The 24,105-nt window shown below is 42.7% G+C and overlaps 1 protein-coding gene across 1 annotated transcript in view; it reads left to right on the forward strand.

The window, feature by feature from the left end:
• Znf16 (zinc finger protein 16) overlaps nucleotides 1–24,105 on the forward strand; it is a 40,581-nt gene that overhangs the window by 7,300 nt on the left and 9,176 nt on the right. Inside the window, exon 2 of the mRNA XM_047562838.1 lies at nucleotides 23,571–23,697. Coding sequence (XP_047418794.1) covers nucleotides 23,571–23,697 — 127 coding nt within the window. The remainder of the gene's footprint in view (nucleotides 1–23,570; nucleotides 23,698–24,105) is intronic.

The raw sequence follows: 24,105 nt of genomic DNA on the forward strand, positions 1-24,105 counted from the left end.
TTTTGTTTTGTTTTATTTTGTTTTACCAGGGATTGAACCCAGGGGCGCTCATACCACTGAGCCACATCCCCATTCCTCTTTAATTTTTATTTTTTACACTGAGTCACTTAGGGCCTCGCTAAGTAGCTCAGGCTGACCTTGAACTTGTCAAGCCTCAGCCTCCCAAGCTGCTGGGATTACAGGCATGCACCACCACACCCAGCTTGAGAGCCATTTTTTTTTATATACCTATAATGGGATTTTATTCAGCCTTAAAAAGGAAATTCGAATCATTTTGAAGACATAATGCACAAAATAATAGAATAACAATTTTCCTTATAAAGAGTACTAATGAAGTTCAGAGAGGTGGTTGTTAGAGGCTGGGTGTAATGGAAAATGAGTGGTTAAAAGGGTATAGGGTTTTCATCTTGTATGGCAAAAAGACTTCTGGACATTCATTGCATAATTCAATTGCATTGTTCAATGTGAACGATTACTGAGCTGTACACTTTAACATTGTAATGATGATACATTTTGTTATTGCATTTTAGAAATTTTAAAAAAACTAGTTCTCAATGGTAAATCAGAGCATATTTGTCTGAAGTCTTTCCACATTTACTTGTAAGTTCTTTATCTGGTGTGAACTGTTTGGTGCTAAATGAGGTGAGAGTTTTGGTGGAAGACCTTCCCACATTCACTGCCCTAAGGCCTTTCTCCCATGTGAATTCTCCTATGTTTAATGAGGCTCAAATTGTTTCCTAAAGACTTTCCCACATTCATTGCATTCATAAGGTTTTTCTCCAGGGTGAACTCTCTGAAAACTAACGAGTGTGGAACTGTTCATAAAGATTTTGCCACATTGCACTCATGATATTTTTCTTTAGTGTGAACTTTTTGGTGCCGAACGAGGTGGGAATTTTGGCTAAAACCTTTCCCACATTTGTTGCAGTCATAAGGCTTTTCTCCAATGTGACTTCTCCAGTGTCAAATTTGATTTGAGCTGTGGTAAAAGAATTTCCCACATTCACTATAAGGCCTTTCCCCACTGTGAACTCTCTGATGTGTATCAAGTATGGAGTGATAGCTAAAAAATTTCCCACACTTGCTGCATTTGTAAGGTTTTTCACCAGTGTGAATTCTCTGATGAATAAGAAGTGTGGAGCTGTCTAAAAAGAATTTCCTGCATTTGTTGCACTCATAAGGCCTTTCTCCAGTATTAACTTTCTGATGTCTAATCAGGGTGGAGCGGTATCTAAACAATTTTTCACACTGGCTGCATTCATAAAGTCTTTCTCCACTGTGTATTCTCTGATGAATAGTAAATCTGGAGATGTACATAAAGAATTTTCCACATTCACAACAACAGTAAGGCTGTTCTCCAGTGTGAACTTTCTGATGTCTAATAAGATTAGCATGTAACACAAAGAATTTCCCACATTGGTTGCACTTGTAAGGCCTTTCTCCAGTATGGATTTTCTGGTGACTAATGAGGTAGGACTGTGTAATGAAAGCTTTCCCACATTAAGTACATTCAAAAGGCCTTGGCCTGGAAATTCTCTGGTGCTCCATGAGGTCAGAGCTTTTCATAAAGAATCTTTCAATGTGGATTTTCTGGTGCTAAGATGGGGCTTTCTAATGAAGGGTTTCCCACATTCATTGCATTCATAGGGCCTTTCTCTAGTGTGAATTTTCTGGTGTACAACAACACCAGAAATACGGGTGTATTTGAGACTGAAGGCTTTCCCACATTTGCTACATTTGTATGGCTTTTCTCCTGTGTGATTTCGCTGATGCTTAATAAGGTGGGAATTGTACTTCAATATGATCCCCACATTCACTACATTCATAAGGCCTTTCCTTAGTGTGGATTTTTTGGTGCTCAAATAGCATATGTTGGTGGCAAAAGTCTTTCCCACATAATCTGCAGCCATAATCATTTTGTCCACTTTAAAGGCCTCCTTGTCCTGTATGTCCTCAGGTGGTTTCCAACCACTGCGAGGGGCTTTGCTGAAAAAGATATGAGTCGGCACTGAAGTCCTTCCTGTCCTCCCTGCATGTTAAGGTCCTCTCCGCTATGTGAACTCCACGGCTCTTCAGAAATAAAGGCCTCTGCTCACTTCTGGAGTGATCTGCTCTAAGCAGCTATTGTGGGTGCTGGTAAAGCCCTGCCAACACTTGTGCAGCTCATGCTCAGGAGGCGTTCCACTGTACTCAGTCAGATGAAGAATGTCTTCCAAAAGCGAGCTGCATGTTTCACAGGACTTCTGAGTGGATGTTCCCAGACACACCTTGCTCAGAAGGAAGTTCCTCATCTACAGCTCCATGCCAACAACCTAGTGAGGACAAATGTGCAACGGTCTCCAGCATCACATCATGGCACAATGCCTCATTCAGCATTCCCACTCCTCCTGGGAGGCATGTATGGCCACATCCTCAGAGACTACATGACCCTCAGATCTGCTCCTTTTTGAAGGGAGGTCAAGGATGTCCTCCTACCCATAGTGTACCTTCCACTCACCTTCCTCACTAAAGAGTACATCTGAGTTGGGCTCATGGGCGCAGCCTCCGCCCACCTAGCCCGGAGCGGGCGAGACGAGGGACAGGCCAAGGTGGCCCAAGCCTGGCTCCGTGGCTCCTGTCTCTGGGCAGCAGGCACAACCTTGAGAGCCATTTTAAGAAACAAAATCACCAAGGAAAAGCATAAAAATGCAAATACATATTTAAATAAATATTCCATGAAAAGAACCCTTGTTTACAATAGGAGAACTGAGGCAGGAAGGCAGAGGGTCACGTCCAAGCCCTGCTGACAACAGGCATTGCAGGTAGTAAATGTTTCTTTGCTCTGTAAGTGTCCATGCATGACTGTGACATGCACCAAGTACTATGAGCTTTGATTTGGGGGTGACAAATAAATTTCAGTGTGTAGGCGAATTTGCAAATACAGAATGCACAAATGAGGATCAAACTGGGCACAGTAGCACACACCTGTAATTCCAGTGACTCAGAAGGCTGAGGCAGGAGGATGCCAAGTTCCAGTCCAGCCTCAGAAACTTAGCAAGATCCTGTCTCAAAATAAAAAATAAAAATGACTGGGGATATGGCTCAGTGGTTCAGTAACACTGGGTTCAATCTCAGGTACCAAAAAAAAAAAATAAAATGAGAATCAAATGTAGACATACTTTGAGCTTATTTCAATTCTTTGCCATTATTAGCAATGTTCTTGTGTGTCTCCTATGTGAAAGAATTTTTTCTAAGATTTTTGTTAGAATTGCATTAGTTCTATAGAGCATTCTGGGGAGAATTAAATGTCCTTCATTAATTAAATGTTCTTTAATAAATAGTTATGATAACTTTTTCTATAAAGGTCATTCACGTATTTTTTTGTTAATGATTCCTGGATTTGTTGTTTTTGTTATCAGGATTCAAATTTGGACACAAATATGTCACTGTGGTATAACAAGAAAAGTATTTGCTCTTTTCCTGGGTTCCTGACCCTGAGCTTCTAAAGTTCTTGAAATTTCCTGAGTAATGAGGGTGATAGGAAGGAATTTCCTTCTAGTGAGGTGATTCTCGGAAGACCCCTCAATATCTTCAGGATGGGATCAAGCCTTAATAGAAGCTTGGAACCTTCAGCCCCACCCTCAACCTAAGGGGAGGGGAGTGGGCTTGAGACTGTTAATCACCAGTGACCGAAACCAGGCCTACATGACAAAGGCTGCATAGAAACACTGGCAAACACATTCGTGTGCCAGGAGGGTGGTAGTCCCCAACTCCATGGGGACCAAGGTTTTGGGGTTTGGGACAGATCTGTATCCTTCTCAGAAAACTGCACAGTAAGCACAGCCTCTTCCTGAATTCAATGAGTCAGGTTAGCAAATCACTGGCCTTGGGATGAGGTGGTGGTGGGAGCTCCTGACTTTTAGCCAGTCAGACAGAAGTGGGTCTGATACTAAGTTATAAAGAGACTCTAATCCAAGGTCAAAGGGCCTCAACTGGTGACAGCCTTATTTCTAGCAAAACCCTAAGTCAACACATGGCAACAGACCCTTCTGTCTCTCCCTCTTCCTAAAAACACCCAGGACTCCAACCAGGGGCTCCATTTAGGGGCTCCAACCAGGATCTTGCCCAACCTTCATCACCTCCCAAAGGCCCCGCCTCTAAACTATGGTCCATCAAGTTTCTACCATAATAGATCCCATAGGGATTGAACTCCAGCATGAGCTTCAGGGGGAGGCTGTGGGATGTTCACAAGGCCTCGCCCTGGGTCTGCAATGAAGCCAAGCACACAGAAGAGGCAAGGGAGGGAAGGTGGAGAGGGAGGAGAAAGGATTCTCATGCCACATTCTGCCATTGCCCGAACTCTGCCCATCACCTCCCATCAAATCCTGTGTCACCCCAGCTACTGTGGTGACCTCCTGACTTGTGTTTCATTTCTGACCTCTTGACCCTGCACTTCATCCTCCAATTGGATGAGTGAACTTCCTGACAACATCTAATCAGGCTGATCTCCAGCTTTCAACCCTTCAATGGATGTCTGCTACAGAAAATATAGATCTAGCTCCTTAACAGTGTACAAAACTATACCTAAAGGCTGCCTGTCTGCTTCTCAAGCTCGTATTTCTTCCAGCTCACTCTGCTCATAGAGACCTCACTGATGGCCACATCTGTCCCTTCTTTTGTGGGGGGCAGCAGTAGTTACCAGGGATTAAACTCAGGAGCACTTGGCCACTGAGTCATATCCCCAGCCATTTTTTGTATTTTATTTAGACATAAGGTCTCACTGAGTTGCTTAGCACCTCACTGTTGCTGAGGCTGGCTTTGAACTTGTGATCCTCCTGCCTCAGCCTCCCGAGCCACTGGGATTACAGGTGTGCACCACCATGCCCTGCCATCCCTCCCTTTTTGATGTATCAGTCTCAGACTCTGAGGATCTGATTCCTGTTTCCAGTACTGACCAGTGTGGTCCCTGGCAAAGTGATGCAGCCTCTCTGTGCCTTAAACATATAAAAACAGGAATAATAAGAGCATGGATCGTGTGGGCTTGTTGGACTGCACCATGATATATAGGAAGAGCTGATTAGGTGGTAGCAATTATTGTCACCACCCTCCTCTTTCAGGAGTGGAGGAACACCACCTTTCTAGTGAGGCCCTCATGCCTGTCCCACGTGGGTGATCCTCTCCCATCCCACAGCATCCAGCAGCACCACTAGCAGTACCTGCACAGTGGGTTTCCCCGTACTAGGTGGCAGCATTATTTATTTTTGTATCTCCACTGCCCAGTAAAGTATCCGGCACCCAGTAAGTTTGTCAGATGAGTGTATGGACAAGTAACAGATGAAATGAATGAGAGATAAGAAAGCTTCATTAAAGGAAAACAAATTGGGAGGCCTCTGCAATTCATCAGGAAAGAGAAGGGTATGGATGATGATAGCAAAGTGAACTTATTCATTTAAAAACTTGTTGAGCAAGAACACAAATACGAGTAAAGCAAAGGTGATTTCTGCCACAATAATAGAAGTGTTAATGACAACAATTATCCTCAGTGCCACACACAAAAAATTGTAGAAACTAAGGCTGGACTGGGACTGAGTGGTAGGACACCGGTGGAGCATTATGAGGACCTGGGTGAAATTCGTAGCACCAAGAAAAAAAGGAAGGAAGAAAGAAAGGAGCCAGAGAGACTTAGACTTGGGATCTGGTAGGGGAACATAAGTTCACTTTGGACACTTGGGGATTCTGGATGAGAATTTCCTTCGGCATGCTGATTGGCATGAAATTCCCAAGAAGCTTGTGCAGACAGAAGAAAGCAGAAGGCAAGGGCACACCCTGGGAAACAATGACACTTCAGAGCTTTAAGAGAGGAAGGTCCCTTGGAGAATACCAAGAAGGAACCGCTGGGCAGCAGGAGCATCGCAGAAGCAAAGCTAGGAAGAACTCTTGAGGACTAAGTAACCCCAATGCAAATCCAGTCGTAGTGCAGGGTATTAAACTGAAGCATCCACTAGATCTGGAATAAAAAAAAAAGTAGAGCACAGGTAGCCAATGGTCACATTTCTGGTGAAGAGAAAGGGGCAAAAATGAGAAAGAAATGAAGACAGTGGAAACTGCAGCTGTGGAAACCATTTAAACAACCTTGAGAGGTAGTGCACTTGCCAGCTGACACAGGGTCAGAGCTTCACCAGGAGGGAAGTGCCTCCCAGGTGATCTGTACATGAAGGGACATGCCAGAGAGACTGAGAGCAGAAGAGGGGTGAACGCTGAAGGCCTTCCCACAGTCGCTGCACTCCTAAGGGTTCTCCCCAGTGTGCATCCTCCCACAGCAGATGGGCTGTGTGCTCTGGCCAAAGGCCTTCCTGGTCGGTGTACCTGTAGAGTTTTTCTCCCTGTGGGTTCTCTCATGCTCCATCAGGGCAGACATTGGTCCAAAGGCCTTCCTGCACTCGTTACACTCATAGGTTTCTCTCTGTTATGGACTCTCTGATGCTAAACAAGGGAAGAAAGTACATTGACGGCTTTGTCACATCCATTACATCTGTAGGGCTTTTGGCTGTTGTGTGTTCTCTGATGGTGAATGAGGTTAAAACTCTGGCTGAAGGCTTTTCTGTACTCATTACACCCATAGGCCTTCCCTCCAGTGTGGATTTGCTGATGTTGAATAAGATGTCCCTTTTGACTGAAGGCCTCACTCACTGCATCCATAGGCTTCTCTCCAGTGTGAATTCTTTGATGTTGGATGAGGGACCAGTGGGTGCTGAAGGATCTTCCACACTCTTTGCAGATGTAAGCCTTCTGAATAACTTGGGAGGGCTTTCCACACTCACTGCACCTACAGGGCTTCTCCCTGTGTGAAATCTCTGGTGGACATTAATGTGTGGTGCAGGCTGAAGCACTTCCCATGTTCCTTGCATTTGCAGGGCTTTCCTCCCGTGGGAGTCCTCTGATGCCAAGCGAGAGTAGGGGGCACTGAAGGCTCTGCCACACTCATGGCATCTGGAGGCTTCTCCCCAGATGGGCTCTGGGCTGCTGTGGAGGTGTGGCTGTCTGCAGAAGCCCTTCCCACACCTCCAGCCCTGGTAAGGTTTCTCCCCACTGTGGGTCTCTGGTGATAAATCAGACTAGAACTGTGACTGAAGGATCTTCCACTGATCACACTCGTGGGGTTTCTCTCCAGTAGAATTTTTAGATGTTGAATGAGGAAAGCTAAAAGCTCTCCCACATTCCTTACGCTCACAGGGCTTCTCCCTGGTGTGAACTTCACGGTGCTGAACAGATAGTCAGGCACACCGAGAGCCCTGCCGTGATGTCACACACAGGCTTTTCACCAGCATGACTTCTGCTGGCTGCAGGTTTTCCCACACTCACGGTGTGCATGGGGCCCCTCCTCCACCTGGGTCCTCTGATGCTGAGTGAGAGCTCTGTTCTGACTAGACACTTTTTCTTATGTGCTCTACAAAGTGTTTCTCTGGGTCGTGACCCTCTGATTCTGAGAACCGAGCTCCACTGTGCACTGTCACAAACATATGTCTGATGCACAAGGGGCCTGGGGTTGACAAGTCTTCACCCACAACACACCCAGTGTCTGGATGGAGACCCTCCTCTCTAGACACTGCAGTATACAGCAGGACCTGAGTCTGGGGGCACCTTTCCCCAGCAGTCACAAGTGTCTCCATGCTTCCCTGTGGTGGCTTCCACATGGACCACGGAGCCTGCTCTGAAGTCGTGCTTCCAGGAAATGGACTTCTGAAGACCCTCCACTGAAGATTTCCTCCAGAAATTCTTTAACTTTCTATCAGTTTTACTCATCTCTTCAGGCTCCTTGGAAATTCTCCTTATGTGAGCTTTCGATTTTGCTCTCTGGATTATATTCCTTCAGAAATTTCCTGCTTTGTGGTCAATATCTTTTTTTCAATCCCAGAGTCATAACCTAAAATAATGGAGAAAAAAGAATCACCCATGTTTTACTATGAGAATGAATTAAGAGCACAGGAGAGAAATTTTGTATGAAATGAAGATCTCCTAGGAGGTTACTGGATACTCAGGATGCAAAAAAGCAAAAACAAAAAAGTACCCTGGATGGGAAAAAGGAAAGGGAAGAGGAGAAGCTATCAAAACAACAAAAACTGAAAGGAAAGAAGGAAGAAAGGAGGGAAGGAAGGAAGGAAGGGAGGAAGGAAGGAAGCACGAAACCAATCTTACACCTGCAAATAGGTGGTGAGTTGTGCCCCAGGGGAAGGCCTCTGCCTTCATCAACTTTTTTTCTGCTGTGACTAAAAGATCTGACCAGAACAAGTTTAGGAGAGGAAAAGTTTATTTAGGGGCTCATGGTTTCAGAGGTCTCAATCCACAGACAGCCGACTCCATTCCTCAGGGCTCACGGTGAGGCCAAACATCATGGAGGAAGAGTGTGGCAGAGGGAAGAGGCTCACATGATGTTCAGGAAGCAAAGAGGGAGAGAGACTCCACTCACCAGATACAAATGCACACACCAAAGCCACGCCCCAATGCCCACTCTTCCAGCCACACCCCACCTGCCTCCAGTTGCCACTCAATTAATCCCAGCAGGTGGATTAATTTCTCCTCTAAACCTCCTGCATTGTGTCACACATGGCCTTTTGGGGGACACCTCGCATCCAAACCATAACAGGCTCTCAAAGGCCAGAAGCGGAGGTGAAGTTCTTGATTCCTGCCATCCCTGGACTGCTGCCCCACTGTGGACAGGTGTCTGCCTATAGCTTCGTGTAACAGGTATTCAAGCACTCACTGAAAAACAAGTTAGGTGACTCACAATGAATGAGGTGTGTTACAAAGAACTTGAGCTACACAACCTAGTTTCACAGAAGCAAATAGGGGAAAAAAAAAAAAAAAAAGAAGCAAGCTACTCACTCTCACAGCAGGAGCAACACAGGCAAAACAGCCAAACCACAGGCAGCCCCACAGAACACACTCCCAGTGAGTCCATCTGAGAGCTGTCAAAATCACCATGACTGAATTGAGACCAATACTCACAGTCTGCTGGGAAAACAGCCAGTCACAATAAACCGACCACCAAGTCCCGGCACACCAAGACTGAAGGAGTGCCAAGGGCAGCCTCGCACCAAGAAGCCAGGAAAGCAGGTGGAGCCGCACAGCAAGTCCCCGGCAACACTGTGCTGGGGCTCTCTTGGAGCCTAGAAGCCGCGACAATGGAATGCACTGAAAAGACTGACTGCACAAGGTCTAAAATCCAGCTGAGAGGACCTCGGAGACTTCAGTGAACTGCAAACAGCACTGCAAAAGGGAAAGGAAGCTTGCATTTACTCCAGACAGCATGAGCAGCATCGTCTGGCAAACACCCTGGGCTCCTAGACTCCCGAGGTCTCTGAGGGGCCTCAGGGCTGACACCAGGCATGACTCCAACTCAAGAGCAGTTGTATTACCAGGTGGGAAGTTGAATGAGGAGCCACAGCAGAGTGAGCTGCAGGTCAAGGAACACCTTCCACTACAGTCCACACTGCTGCACGAAGTAGAAAGGAAGCCCAAAGAGGCAGAAAGGACACATTTTCAGACACAGGAGTGCAACAAAGGGGAAAGGGTAGTAAAATGAGGCAGAGACTGCCATGGGGACAAAGGTCAGATGCCCCCCCCAGCCCACTACCCACAGCAAGTGCAGTACATGTCCCGCCAGAGACCAGGGCATCATGAAAGCCAGGAGGCCTCCGCCACAGTGTCTCAAAGAATCACTGAAGGAGAGAATGAAACCATCAGGGATCGCACTCCTGGCCCTAGCCTGTCCCTCATTCCATCGCCAGGAGGGTGCTCTCAGCAACGACCACAGCCCAACCTCCCAGGAGGCCAGGCGTCTGTGCAGGAGACAGCACTGGAAGAAGGAATGGGACGACCACTAGAAGAACACTCCCAGAGCACAGCCCAGCAGTCCAGCCCTGGAACCCCCACGCATGTCGCAAGCTGTCCCCTCCCTTCAGGGTCCAGTCTGCTTTCTCTCTGGTCAGTGCTGTGCTCCTGTCCTCCGGGTAAAGCCCCGCCCATTGCAGCCTTGTCTGTGTGTTCACATTCACTTGGCTTGGTTTAGTCTCTACCATCACTGAGTCAGAAGTTCCCATCTCCAGTACTGGAGATAAAACAGGCCCAAATGAATAGCTAAGAAACCTAAAGATTCACCTACAGATGTGGACACTAAACACCAGGAGAGTTCAGCCTCTGGTGGAGCAGAGAGCCCAGTCTGATAATGCCACACCACGTCTTACTAGGGCTCCCTGCTCCCTTTTGTGCAGTCCAGAGGAATATTTTTACCAACTCTTTTGTAAATACAAGTTCTTTAGTATCTCTAAAAATATTTTAAGGTGGGAACTACCTCAGCCCATTTTTAAGGTGTAAGTGGTTTTTTTTAAGAAGTGAAATAATTTGCTGGTCTTTTAGTTTGTGGTACAACCAGAAAATAGTCATACCTTGAGTTGTGGGATGGTTTGCCTGTCCTAGGTGTCAGCTTACATTTCTATAGTGGGAAGGTAGCTTTTACATCCTGTGATAAAAAGCATACTAAATGGCCACTTTAAATGCATTTCATATGATTTGAATAGTTTAAATTACTTCTATTTCCATGTTGTTCTTCAGTAGAATTATGTAGGAAACCACACCTTGATCTTGATTTGCCCTGTCAGAATTGTGTGAACTTTGTAACTGGTAGTCTGATTTTTCCTAATAACTTTGTTACTGTGCTTTAAGAGTCTGAAAATTTGAATATCTAGTGTATATGATAGTAAACTGAGTCAGTGGAACTTATGAAGTAGCAGCTTATCAACAATGAAAGATATTGGTTCATAGCATACTCTTGTCTTTAACCTTTCTTTTAAAACATATTTAAACAACTTAATTTTTTCATTTTTTTAAATGTGGTGCTGGGGATCGAACCCAATGCCTCATGCATGCCAGGCAAGTACTCTGCCACTGAGCTACAGCCCAGCTCTTGTCTCCAACTTTTCAGGATTGATATGCATAAGCAGACAGAATGGAATTTCACCAGAGAGCAAATTAAAACTGAAACTAGAACTCCATAGATGGTGGTTTTCTTAGCAGACAGGACAGAACAGATATCACTTAACTGGAAGGTGCGTGAGTGAACTATTCAAGACTGACACACAGAGAGAAAGGGCAGAAGACGAAGAAAGAGCAGAGGCCAGTGCGACGTAGTGGCAGGTGGTGCACAAGCAGAAAAGTGAAGGAGGGCAGAGGGCCCAGCATGGGCACATGCCTGAGGAATTGCTGGCCTGCGTTTTGCACAGGGCTCGAAGCTCTAAGAAGCGTAGGTAGGACAGTTACAAGAAAACCACACTGGGCATAACAGAGTCGAACTGCTGGGAACCCCAGGGGGAGAGCGTAAAAGGCGCAAGAGGAAAAAGACATATCACCTTCATTAACAAGAGACAGAAGCTGACTGTGATGGCAGAAGTGGAAGACACAGAAAAAAAAGATGTTTTAAGTGCCAAACAAAATAACTGCTACCTTGGAATATTACATCTATTAGAAATAGTCTTCAATAGGAAAGCTAGGAAATTCCACTTCCAGGATAACAGTTAACAGAACTCAGTGTGATCCTCTTTCTATAAAACAAGCAAAGCTAGCAAGATCTAGTTTAAAGCCCTAACAACTATTTAAAGACTACGAAAATTGTCCGAAGGGCAAATAGCAAATGAAAAAAACATGTTCGAAAGAATCTACTAAAAGTTGGTAAGTCTAAGTAGCACATAGCGTCTGAACCACAATTACCTGCCCAGCTCAGTTGATGATGCTCCGCTTGGCAGATGTGGCAAGAAGGGCTCCCCAGCCCTCAGCTCTTGGGGAAAGCTTGCAGGATCTCTCCAGGAGGCCACCACAAACATCATCCTCTCCCACTCCAAGTTACAGAATTCCCAGTGGCTGAAAGGCAGACTCCCTTCTTCCATTCAGCCCACATCTGTGTGGCAGAGGCTTCCCACTGGCAAGACCACAGACCACTACCCACCCAGGCTCAGGATTGGCTCAGGAGTTTGTTCAGGAGGAGAGGCAGTCCATGAAGAGAATTCCCCACCTGTCCCCAAGGAACTGACTTCATTTGACACAATGTGTGTGGGGAGTGTTCAAGCCTAAGGACACTCAACCACACTCCTCACACTCACCCAGCACACACGAGGCTCAGGGTTCATCCCCAGCACCACAAAGAAAACACACAAATATATAATTTTTTTAAAGCCCAGTTCCTCTTAACTATAACCAGAAGTTAACCACAGGCCAGCTACTTGATCAGAGAGAACCAGCAACAAGAGATCTTTCCTGGATGCAGAACAAATCTAAAAGACTGACTTTAGAAAATGTCCCTCACAGATCTCATGAAAATCAAAAGGAGATCATTAGAGTAAAGGAAAGGAACCAGGGGGAAGAAGGAGGGAAAGAAAATGGGAAATACTGGGGAATGGTATTGGCCAGATCATATTGTTATATTGTGTGCATGTAGGAACATGTAATGAATCTCACCATTATGTACAACTACAATGTACCAATAGAAAACATGGAGGAAAAAAGTTTTGTGGGTGCTGGGCATACAGCTCAGTGGTAGAGAGCTTACTTAGGGGAATAAAAAAAAGACTAGGTGCACATGCACACACACACAGACACACAGACACACACACATCACACAGACACACAGACACACACACACACAAAGATCCCTGCCATCAGGCAGAGTGGCACATGTCTGTGATCACAGTCACAAGTTCAAGGCCAGCCTCTGCAACTTAGACACTGTCTCAAAATAAAAAACAAAATGACTAGGGATATAGCTACAGTGGCAAAGCACTCCTGGGTTCAATCCCCAGTACAAAAGAAAGAAAAAAGGACAGGAGATCCAAGATGGCAGACTAGAGGGAGGCTGCGTTCCTTGTCGCTCCGTAATGCCGGTTTCAAGCACAGGATATCTGTTTCTCAGTGAGGCAGTTTTTGCTGCTTATTGATCCCCTGGTGTTTACCCATTTGTCTGCTGTGATGACCTGCATTCTGCCAGCATATCAACACCTTTTTTGAGAGCAGATTGCTCACTATCAGGTGTCTATCATCTGCCATTTGCCTACCTCTCGCCTGTCCATCACCTGCCTTACTCCTATCCATCACCCAATGCTCGAGGTTCACCTCCCAATTGTCCGACAACAGTCAGCAAACTGATCGCCAACCGCCAGTGTAGCACCAGCTGCCTGCTGCAGCCTGGAAGTTCACTGTTACAGTACCTGCAGGTTTGATTACACATGGCTGCCGCCATTTTGAGACAACAGCCAGGCCCTGTAGGACCCCTGGCCAGACTGACTGAGCCCTGTCTCCAGGATCCCTCAGCCGACCAATCACTACCTGCCTCTGGGGCCCTCACATCGACTGACTGCTCCCTGCCGCCAGGACCCCCAGACCAACTGACTGCGCCCTATCACCGGGACCCCAGATCGACTGATTGCACCTGGCCTCCAGGATCCCACAACCACACCAAACACACCGGACCTCCAGGACCCCTGCCTGACCAACCGCATCCCATCTCCAGGACCTCCAACTGACCACATCCACCCCTGAACTGCAGCTCCCCATTTGCCAACACATTTCGAAGCCAGAGCAGCCATCTTGGATAATCCTGGAAGCCGTAGCTCCGATCTTTGGGTGGGGCAAATCCCATCCTGAGACGCCTGCTGGAGGCTTGAAGCTCATTGTCAGGTGCCTCTCATGCATCAGGCTACTGAACACTGGGAGGTTTCATTAGTATATGACTGTTATACAGTAGATTTTCTTTTTTCTCCTTTTTTAAAAAAATTTAAGTTTTTATTTCTTTACTTTTCTTGCTCTCTTTTCCTTTTGTTTACCTGTTCCCTCAGAGTCTCTTTCTCCCTTTTTTTCATGCTAACATGCAATTTCTTTTGATTACACTTTCACCCTTTCTATTATCTAGAACTTCTGTATATTCTTTTCTTATCTCATTAACAGTCACATTCTACATCCCTCTGCATTCTCTTTGTCCTCCATTAGAAACTGCAGACCTTATTGCAAATCTGTTTGTTTTACTGAAGATAATATTTGAACTCATTCTGTTTATTATGACAATTTTGTTATTGTCCTCATAGGGGCTATTTGGTCTAGGATTGCATAGTGTCTGAATTGGGCACTGCTAATATTGATCTCCCCTTAAAGAAAGGGTTTTGGAAACCTATAGGGCCACTATAAGCCTATAGGGGGAAATCTGCAATACCCCAGATCTGCACTGCCAGAGGGGAAGATACATGAACAACATGAAAAAACAAGGGAAGAAAATGATCCAAACAAATCTAGATTCTATATTAATAGAATCCAATGACAGTATGGTAGAAGAAATGTCAGAAAAGGACTTCAGATTATACATGATTAAGATGATTCGCAAAGCAAAGGATGAGATAAGAGAGCAAATGCAGGCAATGAATGATAATACCAATAAGCTGAAAGAGGACCTGCAGGAAGCAAAAGATCATTTCAAGAAAGAGATAGAGATTCTCAAAAAAAAAAAAACAAACAGAAATGAAAGAAACAATAAACCAAATAAAAAACTCAATGGAAAGCATCACCAACAGAGTAGACCACTTGGAAGACAGAACCTCAGACAATGAAGACAAAATATTTAATCTTGAAAATAAAGTTGCCCAAACAGAGAAGATGGTAAGAAATCATGAACAGAATCTCCAAGAACTATGGGACATCATGAAAAGACCAAATTTAAGAATTATTGGGATTGAGGAAGGCACAGAGGTACAAACCAAAGGAATGAACAACCTATTCAATGAAATAACATCAGAAAATTTCCCAAACCTGAAGAATGAAATGGAAAATCAAACACAAGAGGCTTACAGAATACCAAATGCACAGAATCACAACAGATCCACACCAAGGCACATGATAATGAAAATGCCTAACATTCAAAATAAAGATAGGATTTTGAAGGCCGTGAGAGAAAAGCATCAGATTACATATAGGGGGGGACCAATAAGAATAGCAGCCGACTTCTCAACCCAGACTCTAAAAGCTAGAAGGGCCTGGAACAACATATTTCAAGCTCTGAAAGAACATGGTTGCCAACCAAGAATCCTACACCCAGCAAAACTAACCTTCAGATTTGAAGATGAAATAAAATCCTTCCATGATAAACAAAAGTTAAAAGAATTTACAAATAGAAAGCCTGCACTACAGAATGTTCTCAACAAAATAGTCCATGAGGAGGAAATGAAAAACAACAATGAAGGTCAGCAAAGGGAGGAACTACCTTAGAGAAAAACCACTCAAAGGAGAAACCAAGCCAACTTAAAAACCAAAAATAAGCCCAATGACTGGGAATATAAATCATATCACAATAATAACCCTGAACATTAATGGCCTAAACTCATCAATCAAAAGACACAGACTGGCAGAATGGATTAAAAAGAAAGACCCAACAATATGCTGCCTGCAAGAGACTCATCTCATAGAAAAAGACATCCACAGACTAAAGGTGAAAGGATGGGAAAACACCTACCACGCACATGGACTCAGTAAACGTGGGGGTTTCCATCCTTATATCAGATAAAGTGGACTTCAAGCCAAAGTTAGTCAGAAGGGATAAAGAAGGACATTTCCTACTGCTTAAGGGAACCATAAATCAGGAAGACATGACGATAGTAAATATTCATGCCCCAAACAATGGTGCATCCCTGTACATCAAACAAATCCTTCTCAATTTCAAGAATCACAAAGACCACAACACAATAATTCTGGGCGACCTTAACGCACCGCTGTCACCACTAGATAGATCTGACAAACAAAATCCAACCAAAGAAACCATAGAACTCAATAACACAATCAATAACCTAGACTTAATAGACATATATAGAATATTCCATCCATCAACGAGTGGATACACTTTCTTCTCAGCAGCACATGGAACCTTCTCGAAAATAGACCTTGTGTTATGCCACAAAGCAGCCCTTAGGAAATGCAAAAAAATAGAGACACTGCCTTGTGTTCTATCAGATCATAATGGACTGAGAGTAGAAATCAATGACAAAATAAAAAAGGGAAATTACTCCAACACTTGGAGACTAAATGATATGCTATTGAATGAAACATGGATAACAAAAAACATCAGGGAGGAGATTAAAAAATTATTAGAGGTCAATGAGAATGATGATACAACATATCAAAATCTCTGGGACATTATGAAAGCAGTACTAAGAGGAAAATTCATTGCATGGAGCACATTCCAGAAAAGAATGAAAAATCAACAACTAAGTGACCTAACATTACAGCTCAAAGCCCTAGAAAAGAAGAACAGAATAACAGCAAAAGTAGTAGAAGACAGGAAATAATTAAAATCAGAGCTGAAATCAATGAAATTGAAACAAGAGAAACTATTCAAAAAATTGACAAAAGAAAAAGTTGGTTCTTTGAGAAAGTAAACAAAATAGACAAACCCTTAGCCACACTAACAAAGAGGAGAGAGAAAACTCAAATTACTAAAATACATGATGCAAAAGGAAATCACGACAGACACCACTGAGATACAGAACATAATGAGAAGCTACTTTGAAAATCTGTACTCCAACAAAATAGAAACTACCAAAGACATTGACAAATTTCTAGAGACATATGCTCCTCCCAAACTGAACCAGGAGGACATACATGATTTAAACAGATAAATATCAAGCAATGAAATAGAAGAAGCCATTAAAAATCTACCATCCATGAAAAGCCCAGGACCAGACGGATTCTCAGCCAAGTTCTACAAGACCTTCAAAGAAGAACTCGTTCCAATACTTCTCAAAGTATTCCAGGAAATAGAAAAGGAGGGTACCCTACCAAACTCATTCTATGAAGCTAATATCACTCTCATACCCAAACCAGGAAAAGACACATCAAGGAAAGAAAATTTTAGACCAATATCCTTGATGAATATAGATGAAAAGATCCTTAACAAAATATTGGCAAACTGTATCCAAAAACATATTAAGAAAATCGTGCACCACGATCAAGTGGGGTTCATCCCTGGAATGCAAGGATGGTTCAACATTCGTAAATCAATAAACATAATCCATCATGTCAATAGACTTAAGGATAAGAATCATATGGTTATTTCAATTGATGCAGAAAAAGCGTTCGACAAAATACAACACCCCTTCATGCTCAAAACACTAGAAAAAATAGGGATAGTAAAGGCTATTTATGAACATTGTAAAGGCTATTTATGCTAAGCCCATGGCCAACATCATTCTTGGTTTTTTGTTTTTTTTTTTTTTTTTTTTTGGTGCTGGGAATCAAACCCATGGCCTTGTGCTTACAAGGCAAGCACTTTATCAACTGAGCTATCTCCCCAGCCCTCAACATCATTCTTAAGGGAGAAAAACTGAAACCACTCCCTTTAAAAACAGGAACAAGACAGGGATGTCCTCTTTCACCACTTCTAGTCAACATTGTCCTCGAAACTCTAGCCAGAGGAATTAGGCAGACTAAAGAAATTAAAGGGATATGAATAGGAAAAGAGGAACTTAAGTTGTCACTATTTGCTGATGACATGATTCTATATTTAGAGGATCCAAAAACCTCCTCCAGAAAACTTCTAGACCTCATCAATGAATTCAGCAAAATAGCAGGCTATAAAATCAACACGCATAAACCTAAAGCATTTTTATACGCAAGCAACAAAACAGCTGAAAGGGAAATGAGGAAAACAACCCCATTTGCAATAGCCTCAAAAAATAAAATAAAATACTTGGGAATCAATCTAACCAAAGAGGTAAAAGATCTCTACAATGAAAACTACAAAACATCGAAGAAAGAAATTGAGGAAGACCTTAGAAGATGGAAAGATCTCCCACGTTCTTGGATAGGCAGAATTAATATTGTCAAAATGGCCATACTACCAAAAGTGCTATACACATTCAATGCAATTCCAATTAAAATCCCAATGATGTACCTTTACAGAAATAGATCAAGGAATCATGAAATTCATCTGGAAGAATAAGAAACCCAGAATAGCTAAAGCAATCCTTAGCAGGAAGAATGAAACAGGGGGTATCGCAATACCAGAACTTCAACTATACTACAAAGCAATAGTAACAAAAACAGCATGATATTGGCACCAAAATAGACAGGTAGATCAATGGTACAGAATAGAGGACACAGACACAAACCCAAATAAATACAATTTTCTAATACGAGACAAAGGTGCCAAAAATATGCAATGGAGAAAAGATAGCCTCTTCAACAAACGGTGCTGGGAAAACTGGAAATCCATATGCAACAGAATGAAACTAAACCCCTATCTCTCACCCTGCACAAAAATCAACTCACAATGGATCAAGGACCTTGAAATCAGACCAGAGACCCTGCATCTTATAGAAGAAAAAGTAGGTCCAAATCTTCACCTTGTTGGCTTAGGATCAGACTTCCTTAACAGGACTCTCATAGCACAAGAAATAAAAGCAAGAATCAATAACTGGGATAGATTCAAACTAAATAGCTTTCTCTCAGCAAAGGAAACTATCAGCAATGCGAAGAGAGAGCCAACAGAGTGGGAAAATATCTTTGCTACTCATACTTCAGATAGAGCACTAATTTCCAGAATCTATAAAGAACTCAAAAAACTCTACACCAAGAAGACAAATAACCCAATCAACAAACGGGCTAAGGATATGAACAGATGCTTCACAGAAGAAGATCTACAAGCAATCAACAAACATATGAAAAAATGTTCACCATCTCTAGTAATAAGAGAAATGCAAATCAAAACTACACTAAGATTCCATCTCACCCCCAATTAGAATGGTGATTATCAAGAATACAAGCAACAATAGGTATTGGAGAGGATGTGGGGAAAAAGGTACACTCATACATTGCTGGTGGGGCTGCAAATTAGTGCAGCCACTCTGAAAAGCAGTGTGGAGATTCCTTAGAAAACTTGGAATGGACCCACCATTTGACCCAGCTATCCCACTCCTCGGCCTATACCCAAAGGACTTAAAATCAGCATACTACAGAGATACAGCCACATCAATGTTCATAGCTGCTCAATTCACAATAGCCAGATTGTGGAACCAACCTAGATGCCCTTCAATTGATGAATGGATAAAGAAATTGTGGTATATATATACAATGGAATATTACTCAGCTATAAAAAATAATAAAATTATGGCATTTGCAGGCAAATGGATGAAATTGGAGAATATCATGCTAAGTGAGATATACTACATGAGATGAAATAAGCCAAAGTTAATCAAAAGGGACAAAGAAGGTCATTTCATTCTACTGAAGGGAACTATATAGTAGCAAGAAATAACCATTGTAAATATTTATGCTTCAAACAATGGAGCATCCATGTACAACAAACAAACCCTTCTCAATTTCAAGAATCAAATAGACCACAACACAATAATACTAGGTGACTTTAACGCACTTCTCTCATTACTGGACAGATCTTCTAAACAAAAACTAAATAAAGAAACTATAGAACTAAATAATGCAATCAATAATTTAGACTTAGCAGACATATATAGAATATTTCATCCATTATCAAGCGAATACACTTTTTCTCAGCAGCACATGGATCCTTTTCTTAAAATAGACCATATCTTATGCCACGAAGCAACTCTTAGTCAATACAAAAAAATGGAGATAATACCCTGCATTCTATCAGATCATAATTGACTGAAATTGCAAATTGATGATAAAATAAAAAAATAGAAGCTTCTCTAACATGTGGAAACTAAATAATAAACTACTGAATGATGAATGGATACTAGAAGAAATCAAGGATGAAATGAAAAAATACTAAGAGGTAAATGAGAATACTGATTCAACATACCAAAATCTCTGGGACACTATGAAGGCAGAACTAAGAGGAAAGTTCATTGCACTGAGCTCATTTATTAAAAGAATTAAAAGTCAACAAATAAAAGACCTAACATTACATCTCAAAGCCCTTGAAAAAGAACAAATCAGCATCAAAAACAGTAGAAGACAAGAAATAATTAAAATCAGAACTGAAATCAATGAAACTGAAACAAAAGAATTGAAAAAACAAATGTTGGTTCTTTGAAAAAAATCAATAAAATTGATAAACTCCTAGCCACACTAATGAAGAGAAAAAGAGAGAAGACCCAAATTACTAAAACACTTGATGACAGAGGAAATACCACAACAGATACTACTGAAATACAAAACATAATTAGAAACTATTATGAAAATTTATACTTCAATAAATAGAAAATATTGAAGACATTGACAAATTTCTAGAGACATATGACCTACCTAAACTGAATCATACACAATTTAAACAGAAGCCTACCAATTAAGAAAAGCCCAAGACCAGATGGATTCTGCCGAGTTCTACCAGACCTTCAAAGAAGAATTAACACCAATACTCCTCAAATTATTGCATGATATAGAAAAGGAGGGAACCCTTTAAAACGCATTCTATGAAGCTATCACCCTGATAACAAAACCAGACAAATACCATCAAGGAAAGAAAATTTCAGACCAATATCCCTGATGAATATAGACACAAAAATTCTCAAAAAAATTCTGGCAACCAGCCATACAAAAAAAATATTAAAAAGATTGTGCATCATGATAAAGTGGGTTCATCCCAGGGATGAACATATAGAAATCGATAAATGTAATTCATCATATCAACAGACTTAAAAACAAGAATCATATGATCATCTTAATTGATGCAGAAAAAGCATTTGACAAAATACAGCACCGCTTCATGTTCAAAACACTAGAAAAACTAGGGATAGTAGGAAAATGCCTCAACATCTTAAAAGTCATATATGCTAAACACAAGGTCAACAAAATTCTAAATGGAGAAAATTAAAAGCATTCCCTCTAAAAACTGGAACAAGACAATGATGTCCTCCTTCACCACTTCTATTCAACATTGTCCTTGCCAGAGCAATTAGAAGAAAGAAATTAAAGGGATATGAATAGGAAAAGAAGAACTCAAATTATCACTATTTGCCAATGCCATGCTTCTATATTTAGAAGAGCCAAAAATTCCATCAAAAATCTTCTAGAACTAATAAATGAATTCAGCAAAGTAGCAGGATATAAAATCAATACCCATAAATCAAACACATTCCTATACATCAGTAATGAATCCACTGAAAGAGAAATAAAGAACACTACCCCATTCACAATCGCCTAAAAAAAAAAAAAAACCTTGGGAATCAATCTAACAAAACAGATGAAAGACCTCTACAATGAAAACTACAGAACACTAAAGAAAGAAATTGAAGAAGACCTTAGAAGATGGAAAGACTTCCCATGCTCCTGGATAGGCAGAATAAATATTGTCAAAATGGTCACACTGCCAAAAGTGTTATGCAAATTTTTTGCAATTCCTAATAAAATCCCAATGACGTTCTTCATAGAACTAGAAAAGGCAATCATGAAATTCATTTAGAAAAATAAGAGACCCAGAATAGCCAAGCAATTCTTAGCAAGAGGAGTGAAGCAGGAGGCATCACAACACTAGACCTCAAACTACACTACAGAGCCACAGTGACAAAAACAGCATGGTATTGGCACCAAACAGACACATAGACCAATGGTACCAAATAGAAGACACAGAGGCAAACATAAATACAGGTATCTCATACTAGACAAAGGTACCAAATACATTCACTGGAGAAAAGATAGCCTATTCAACAAATGGTGCTGGGCAAGATGGAAAGCCACATGTAACAAAATGAAATTAAACCTTTATCTCTCAAACTGCATGAAACTCAACTCACTGTGGATCAAAGACTTAAGCAGTAGAACAAAGACCCTGGGACTACTAGAAGAAAAAGTAGGCCTAAATCTTCACCATGTCACTAGGACCTAACTTCCTTAACAAGACCACTAAAGCGCAAGAAGTTAAATCAAGAATTAATAAATGGGATGGACTCAAACTAAAAAGCTTCTTCTCAGCAAAAGAAACAATCAGTAATGTGAAGAGACAGCCTACAGATTGGGAGAAAATCTTTATCACATGCACCTCAAATAAAGCATTAATCCCTAGGAAATATAAAGAACTCAAAAAAATTTAACACCAGAAAAATAATAATAATAACCCGATCAATAAAAAGGCTAAGGAACTGAACAGACACTTCACAGAAGAAGATATACAATTAATCAACAAATATATGAAAAAAATTTTCAACATCTCTAGCAATAAGAGAAATGCAAACCAGAACTACTCTAAGATGTCATCTCACTCCAATCAGAATGTCAATTATCAAGAATACAGCAATGATAAATGTTGGCGAGGATGTGGGGGAAAAGGTTCAATCCCCAGCGACTGGGGAAAAAAAAGAAATAGGGATAGTATTTGCATTTACTTTAGGCACATCCTCCTGTGTACTTTGAATAAATCTCTAGATTACTTAAAATACCCAATACAATGTAAATGCTACATAAGTCGTTATTATACTGTATTATTTAGGGGAGAACGCCAAAAAGAGGAGTCTGCACATGTTCAATACAAAGGCAATTCTTTAAAAAGTTTTAATTTGGTCGAATTCACAATGCAACCTAAAGACACGGAAGGCCAACTCATACCAAAGGATTTCCAAGCATTTTATACCTTTTGTTGTTATTGTGGAGGATATTTCAGTTTTCATTACATTATCTGGTTGGTTATTGCTGGTGGAAAAATGCTATGGATCTTTTTTAACTTCTTAAGATAAATGATTTTGTCTTTAATAATCATAAGGCTTTTTTTAAAACCACACTTTATGCTGGGGACCAGAGCTTTGAGAATGAAGTGTTACTTTTCATTGCTTTACGGTCTGTAATCTTCCAGCTGATGTCATTTTTATCAAGGTTATCTAGTCAGTGTACACGTTGACAGCGCTTTTTTGTGAGACTTACTATTTACTCCCAATTTTGGTAGTTTAATATGCCTGTAAAATGTTATTCATATCCTTTATGTGAAGAATATCAATTCAACAGTATATAATTGATCTCCGTAAATGTTACACAAACATGCTCACGAAAATACATTATCTAACCTGACTTGTTGGCTCACACCTGTAATCCCAGCGACTTGGGAAGCTGAGGGAAGGACTCCAAGTACGAGGTCAGCCTTAGCAATTTAAGGAGACCCGCAATTTATCGAGACCCTGTGGGAGGAGGAGAGTATGTATCATATACTGAACGAATTTGAGTTTTCCGTTTATTTATGTTTCTTCCATGTTTACGGTTTTGTTTTGTTGGGTATTCCTGTGTGCTTTTTTGTATCGCCCCCGGTACTGGGGACTGAACCCGGGACGTCGCTCATGCTACAGGCGCTGAGCCACTGAGCTGCACCCCCAGCCATCTTACGTCATGATACAATCTGATCCATTTCTGAGGACTTGTGTATTACAATCTCCTTCTCCGGCGCATATTCAGTTCTCTCTGCATTTCTGGTACCGCCCTCTTGCATTCAGTTGCCACCCTGCTCGGCCCACCCTAACCGCCAGGATCTGCAGCAGCTCGGGGATCTGCCCTAGCGGAATCCGGCCCTGCGCTGTATCACCGAGTCTCCTCAGCCTCCCGCAGTCTAGAGCGGTCACGCCGACGGGGCGGGGCTTCCAACGGAAGCTGGGGGCGGGACTTCCAGTCAGCGGAGCCAGGGCCAAGACGCTGGGTGCCGCGGCGATGCTACCCTGCCGGACGCGACCCCTGCGGGAGGTGAGTTCGCCGGGCGAAGGTTCTGCTTCGGTGTCCCTGGTGTCGAGCGATGGGGCCCCAGGGGGCTCGCGCGGGGCAGGCAGCGGGATCCGGAGCCCCGGCGGGGCGAGGCCGCGCGGAGAGGGGTCTGCTCGGCCTGGCCGGGGCCGCTGCCTCCGCGACCTGGGGGGCATCTTCAGGTAGGGCGAACCGCGGGAGGCCCTGCGGAGACTGCCCCGGAGGGGAAGCGTGTTCGGGTGGCCAGGCGCGCGAGAGCTCGGGTGGAGCGAGGGCAGGTGTGCGGTGGAAGAGTGCCCGGGACTCGGGTCTGACGGGGCGGGGGTTGGGGGCTCGCGGTGACGTCAGAGGCGCGCAGACCTGGGCGGGGCGGGATCCGCTCAGTGCCAGGCGTCGTTCCCAGGTGGTTCC

The sequence above is a fragment of the Sciurus carolinensis genome, chromosome 1, assembly GCF_902686445.1.
Source record: "Sciurus carolinensis chromosome 1, mSciCar1.2, whole genome shotgun sequence".
Classification (NCBI taxonomy): Eukaryota; Metazoa; Chordata; class Mammalia; order Rodentia; family Sciuridae; genus Sciurus; species Sciurus carolinensis.